The sequence below is a fragment of the Ursus maritimus genome, unplaced genomic scaffold (genome assembly GCF_017311325.1).
Source record: "Ursus maritimus isolate PB19 unplaced genomic scaffold, ASM1731132v1 scaffold_2, whole genome shotgun sequence".
Classification (NCBI taxonomy): domain Eukaryota; kingdom Metazoa; phylum Chordata; class Mammalia; order Carnivora; family Ursidae; genus Ursus; species Ursus maritimus.
In genome coordinates this window covers 15573004-15580117 of record NW_024424452.1, presented here as the reverse complement: position 1 = coordinate 15580117, position 7114 = coordinate 15573004, and the positions used below count along the sequence as shown (strand labels likewise).

The following is a 7114-nucleotide window of genomic DNA, read 5'->3' as shown; positions in this document are numbered from 1 at the left end:
TGTCTTTTTCTTTGTCCTGGTTTTTCAGTTAATTTTTACATTTTTCTATATTACTATATTTCTATATTTTCTATATTCTATCAATTATGTTAAGCCATCTCAAGTTCACCTTACAGAGAAGCAAGGCATTCATAAATATTTTGTTTTTTTCATAAATAATTTAAAATGTTTTTATAAGTTTGCACCTGTTGAACACGGAGCTGCTTGGAGGTTGTGGTGGGGAGTATCAGGTAATGGAAGTGTGGTAAGGAATATCAGGTAATGGAAGTATGGCTCTGGAGCTCTGGGCATTGGCCAGGGTTAATTCGGATTGGGTCAAAAAATATCAAATGATAATGACAAAAAAAGAAAATACGATGGCCATTGATCACCACCCCCCGGGGGAGGGGCCGAGGGCTTACTCAGTCACACAGGGTGGTATCTTTGAAATTTATTATTCATTGCACCCAGTCCCTTAAGGCCCTCAGGCACCGCCCCTCCCCACCCATCCCCTCCCCTTGCCCCCCAGAGCCCCGCCCCTCTTTTCCTATGGCCACGCCCCTCCCCTCGGTCCCGCCCGTTGCGCGCGCCGCGCCGCCTCTGTCTCCGCCTGCCGGCCCGGCCTCCCGACGGTTGCGCGCTCCGCCCCCTCCCTCCGCGCCCGCGCGCGCCTTACCCGCCCCGCCGGGTTCTCTCCTTTCGGGGCGGTTGGGCCGCGCGCCTGTGGGGGCGGGGCCCAGAGGAGGCGGTAGAACCAATGGGGCGCGGCGGCGGCGGCGGCGGTGGCGGCGGTGGCGGAGGCGGTGGCGGTAGCGGCGGCGGCTGGGTCGGGCCCCGACGGGCGGCGGCGGCTGAGGTGGAGGCGGAGGGAGGCGGCGGCGGCGGCGAAGGAGGCGGCGGCGGCGGAGGGGGGAAGATGGCGGCGCCCGTCCTGCTGAGAGTGTCGGTGCCGCGGTGGGAGCGGGTGGCCCGGTATGCAGTGTGCGCCGCCGGGATCCTGCTCTCCATCTACGCCTACCACGTGGAGCGGGAGAAGGAGCGGGACCCCGAGCACCGGGCCCTCTGCGACCTGGGGCCCTGGGTGAAGTGCTCCGCCGCCCTTGCCTCCAGGTAGCCCGGCTGGGGGGAGCGGGCCGGGAGCGGCCGAGCTGGGTGAGGGCGGAGGCTGGGGGTGGGGAGCGCGCGGCGGGAGCTCGGGCCTGGGGGGCGGTGGGGACCGGGCCGCGGAGGGACCGACGGCGCTGCGAGCCTGGCCAGGGCTGGAGGCGGCGGCCGGGGGCTCCGGCCCGAGGGGCGGCCCGAGTCCAGGCCGCCGGGGTGGAGGTGGCGGGGCCGCGAGACCGGCGTGGAGGGATGAGGTGGCAGAGTGCAGCCGGGAGGCCAGAGCAGACCGGGAGCAGTTGGGCAGGCTGGGGCCGGGCTGGGAGGGAGCGAGAGGGGTTCGCCGAGGGTGGGTCCCGGCCGGCTTGACAGATTTCTTGGTTCTCGCCGGTGGAGGCGGGTCGGGAGTGTGGGACCCTGCCCCAGGGAGCCGTGAGGTCACTGTCCACCCCTCGTCCGGGCTCGCTGCAGCCGGAGGCTGTGCGGCCGGCGTGGACTCGGGGGGTTGCATTTCCCACTGTCTTCCCGGTGCTAGGACAGGTGTTTCTGTGGTCAGGCCTCTTTGTACTCTGTAGCGCTAATGAGAATTTGCAGACTTCTTGAGACGGTGACATTCGCAGGCAAACACGAATTTGACCCTACTCTGGAAGAAGATACCGGCACTTAACATATCTGATTTCTTGGATTCCCCCTCGTATATTTCAGTGTGCGGGAGAGGGGGAATTGGCCACACTTTGGGTCTAGTTTAAGCTTCATTTGCCTAAAATAAGAGTATGTCAAGTGTAGTGATAATGTTTGGGGCCATTAGGCTGACTTTTAAACGTTGTTGATTAGTATAATGGGATACTCAGAGAAGATTAAAAATACACGCCTTGCCTAAGTGGAGGGATTGGTTTGTTTTACTGATAACTTTAGGTTTTTAAAAATGCTGTAGTGATTTATCTGTTACATTCTATTTGCTGCACTAGTTTTTCCTAGACAAGTTACTTTAGAAAAAAAAAAGGAGGAATTTACAATTAAAGTGACTGCCTTTTTAAAAAAAATTATTGAGGGTTCATTGAAAGTAGCAAAAGTGAAAGAAATGACTTCAAAATTGATAGGTTACAAATTTTATAGACATACTATGCTTAATATTTTACATTTCTTAACAGTAGTTATATTTGAGCAGTTTCTTTCCCTCTTGTTGATCTGTAAATTACTAGGTAGATGGTAATGTATATAGCTCATTAGTTTATTTTGACCTACATATTGGTGATTACATGAACAGGCAACCATTGGAGTTTGTCTTGTTACTATTTACAAACTTCAGGCGGCCAGTCTTTTCCACTTAGCTCTATCTCATTTGCCCTTAAACCAAAATCCTGTTGCTTTAGTGGGAAAATAGTCATCATTATTGCTACATTAAACACAATATGTTTAAAATGTAGATATTAGTTAACAGTTCAAATATATCAGTGTTACAAAAAGCTCACATTTTTGGTTAGGTATTTTGAACCAAGTCAATAGACTTAATAGATTCAGCATCCCTTTGAGAACCACAGAGTGTATTTTATGCAAACATTTTAATGTTTATTTCACTTCCATTGGAAGGACTTTTATACTTAAAAGTACCTGGTACCCAAAGTTAGTTGAATAAATACATAAGACTATCCAGCAGTATATTTCAAGTAATTTTTTTAAAAAGGAAATGAAAATAACTTTTGATACAAGATTAGCATGGCATTTAGGCAGAATTATTACCAGTTTTAGATTTGCAAACGTTGTAATCTATAATAAATTTAACTGGACCTTTTAACTCGTGGGTGTGTAAAGAGTGCTTTATGTTATCCAAACTGTATGGTTATATTTTTAAAATTGACTTGCCTTTAAAAAGGAGTGCTTTTGAGCCATGTAATTAGTATAGACTGTAAGTATTTTCAGTTACATATCCTATAAGATCCAGGTTTTTGTGCTCTTTTAAAAAATTTTAATAAAGTACCATAAAATAATATAAATAACATCAAGTAGAATATTAAAAGTATACATAAGTATACTAAGTATATGTAAGTATGTAAGACTAAAAATAACTAGATCTCTTTATAGAGATCTTTTAAATGTGAATTTAATATGTTGTGACTAGAACTAATGTTTAATTGTGTAGCTGTGTACATAAAATATTTTAAAATTGATGCTCGCTAAGGAGGATTGGTAAGAAATAAGACATGGCTAAGAAAAAGAGTAAATAGCTTATTTGCTATAAACACAACAAAATTATTTTCAAGAAATTTATTCAGTTTGATCAGCCTGTTTGTAAACTACTTGCAAAGCTACATTCATGTGTATACCACATATATGTCTGTGTGTGTGCGTGTGTGTATATGAATATATTTAATGGAGGTACAGAAATTTGAAAATTAAAGTGGCTTGAGTCTGATTTATAGACCAGTTTTTTTTTTTTAAGTAGGTAGAATAAACATTGTTTAAAGTTTTATTTTGTCAGAGTGGCTTTAAATAAAATCAGATTATTGGAGACCTCAAGTAATTTTTTTTTATTTGACTTAAGTATTGATTGCTACTTAGCAGAAGTATTAAAAAATGTGACTATCTTAGGAAAAGAAAGTCTGAGCCCAGGTTAGAGTGAGTAGAATTGCAAATAAAGATGAGAGAAGTTACCCAATGAAAAGAATCCTTAGGAAAGTCCTCTACCAGAATCCAGTGTTAACTCACGTGACTTTGGATTGCTAAAACTCACTTTATTCTCATTTCTCAATCCTTAAGTGTCTTAATCCAAATAGAATAGAGATTAATGAGAGAATCTTGAGGGGTGTGTGTGTGTGTGTGTGTGTGTGTGTGTAAAGTCCTCTAGTATTTTGGGAAGCATCATTGTCTAAGGGAGTAGTTCCCAGACTTTGAATTTCTTTTCTTTTTTTAAAGATTTTATTTTTAAGTAATCTCTGTACCCAGTGTGGGTCTTGAACCCACAATCCTGAGATCAAGAGTTGCATGCTCCACTGACTGAGCCAACCAGCTGCCCCCAGACTTTGGATTAATGATCCCCACCCCCCCAAATTGGGAGGGTGCAGTGGAGTTGCCAGTTTTTGTTTTGTTTTGCCAGGTATAGCCAATAAAAAACAGCAACAGTAACCCACATCACTAGCTTCTTTCACCATCATTTCACTTATAAAAAGGATATTTTAACTCAAATAATTTGAGAGGACAGAATTTCAGAATAAAAGGCTTTAAATTGAATCATTTAGCTTTATTAAAAGGCTTTCTTCTCATTTTTCCTTATTTTTATATTAATCAGTAAATAGTCTGTTGCAAACCTACACCAGCCTCCCAGCCAACATTAAGTAACCCCTGTCTGGTGCAGAGCTCAGATCCAAAGATTCTGGGTGGGCCCTTCGCTCGGCTGCTTGTTAGACTCTGGTCTCAAGCTAGTCACTTCAGTTATCTTCATGGAGCTTCAGTGCTTCTTGTTAAATGAGGCTAGTCATTCTTCTTTGCCAGAGGAATGGTGGAATTAATGATGATAAAAGGAATAAATACCTGGATGATACCTGGAATAAATTATATACTCAATTATAACTGTTATCATTGATTGGAGGTATTTGCAGTACCTGATAATAAATGCCTTTAAGTAGTGTATGTTTTTTGTTTTAGGTATAGTCATTTATGTATTTTAGATGTAAATTGGTTTAGTTTACTTTATTGCTCACTCCAAGCCATAGTGTAAAGACTTCAAGTACATTTAAAACAATTTCAGAAGTGTGGCAAGAGAAACAGTATAATGTGCAGAATATTCTTTATAGGTATTTTCTGCAAGTTACATTAGACCCCCCTTCTAAAAAGAGTTTTTATGTTAAGGATGGTACGAGTGATCTTTAAAGATTAATAGGCTTGACAATTCTATACTTTTAAAAACTGTAAAATAGTATTTGAAAACCATCAATTCCTCAAAAAATTGCCTTCTTTTGCAAAATATTCAACTAGTACCTCTCTTACATCTTAAAAAAAGTAGTAGTGCCATCTACTTACTACCCCTTTCGTTAAGATCTTACTTCTTTTTTTCTTTTCTTTTTAAGTAAGCTCTACTGCTCAGCATGGGGCTTGAACTCATGACCCCAAGATCAAGAGTCACATGCTCTACTGACTGAGCCATCCGGGCACCTTGAGATCTTACATTTTTAGAACAGAACCTAGAAATCTTTGCTTCTCCTTGCTTTGTTCACCTAGATTCAGAGGTTCAACAACTTGCCCAAGGTAACACAGTTAATGGCAGACTGGGACTAGAAACCTGGCTTGTAGAGTACTTGTTTAAGGACCGCACTCCTACATTTTTTTCAGTTAAATTCTTGTATAGAAGAATTTGCTGTTTCACATTTCAAGATACTAAAGAGTACATGGTAAATAATCTTTTTCATACCCCTTCACCCAGACATGCAGTTCTCCCTCTCCATAAGCAGCTGTGAAACTTTCCAGAGCCATTTTATCTATATAAGCATAAATATGACCATATTATTCTTCCCATTTTTAAACACAAAATTATCATATTATATATTCTGATCTATACCCTACTTTTTGCTAGCATTCTTTCCATCACCACTTATTTTTAAGTGCTTATATTTGTATTTGGCGCAATGTTAACAGCTAGTGTGTAAAAGAAAATTTGTTCTGGGAGTTTTGACTAATAAAATATTGGTTCTTCTGTTACTATTGTTTCTTGATATGGAAATTTCAGAGGCAGTATGAACTTAGAGGATAAGAGGAAAGATACCACAAAGTAACTGGACTGCTGTGGTGTTAGAGGTAACTGTTAATACTTAAGATAATGCTTACTGGGTGCAAAGTAGTGTTCTAATGGTTACTTCTCTTAACAGTCCTGTGAGGTGCTTTTATCACCATTTTACAGATGAGAAAACTGAGGCATACAGAATGTAAATGAAACTTGATTTAGATAATACAGTGGCAGAGACCTGATTATAACCCAAGCAATCTGTCTCAAGAGTCCAAATTCTTTACTATTACTTTGAATTCCATTTAGATCTAATATTGGTTGAGTGATGCCCATATCAGCCAACTCTTTAAAAACTATGCAAACATTGGTGCCATTTTTTTAAACATCTGTATGCCAAAAATGCCTAGAGTTTGCATTATAGCTTTTATTGCTTAGAGCAATTTGGGGGCGGGGGGCAAGGACGCTACTATGAAGGCACAGTATTCAAGAAGTAAGTTTCTGGAGTGTTTGCCTTCTGAGCCTAAACTTGTGAAGATAAGGCATTTGTCACACCTAGTTAGTGAACAGGTATGCAGTGGGGTGAGCTATCAGGAAGACTTAACAGAATTGCCAAGGGAAGGAAGATAAAGAGCATCTAGGCACCTGGGGTAGGGAGGGGAAAAAGTTAGTTTGAATTTGTGCTAGGGTGGGGAAGCTCTTTCTGACAGAGGTGTTGAGTCATGAATCTACTGTTCAAAGAATCAGGAGAATTGGGCCTGGGGTGTGGTGCTGGCTAAGTCACCACACAGAAGTAGGAATTAAGAGGGATTCATTTCCTTGATTTGGAAGACTCTGGGAACAGCATGAGGAAAGGCAGAGGACGGTGGCATTTGGGGGGAATAGCAAGTGGCCATATTTGAATGTAACACAGACCCACCTGGGCTGGGAAAGGACTGGAATCTGGAGCTTGTCCAGAAAAATGCAAAACCAGGCATTCTTGTAAACCACGTGTTCTTGTAAACATGGACAAGACTTACAAGCACGGAGCCTTGGGTTTCTCTTCTATATAGTATTTGTACTCAATTGCACTAGACTGGGATTAGATTATCAGTTTTCAAAATTTGTTCCCCCAACTCCTAGTTGTGTGGCAGTGCAGCAGGGATTTCGTAAGCATTTGATTCACATTTTAACATGTTAAACTTCAAAACGTTTATAAACATTTATATATACTCAAATGCATAACATGCTAAATTTTAACACAGTAGAGACCACTGATTTATACTGCCAGGTTATCTCAAAGGAGTTACACCAGGTGCAAAAAGGGCCAGTCTTAAAAGT

General features: G+C 42.2%; 1 protein-coding gene across 1 annotated transcript in view; it reads left to right on the top strand.

Moving 5' to 3' along the window:
• The first annotated feature begins 827 nt into the window (after nt 1-827).
• The window catches only part of VKORC1L1 (vitamin K epoxide reductase complex subunit 1 like 1), a 65191-nt gene continuing 58904 nt past the window's right edge, over nt 828-7114 (top strand). Inside the window, exon 1 of the mRNA XM_040635008.1 lies at nt 828-1089. Within this exon, the coding sequence (XP_040490942.1) occupies nt 896-1089 (194 nt within the window). The 5' untranslated portion in view covers nt 828-895. The remainder of the gene's footprint in view (nt 1090-7114) is intronic.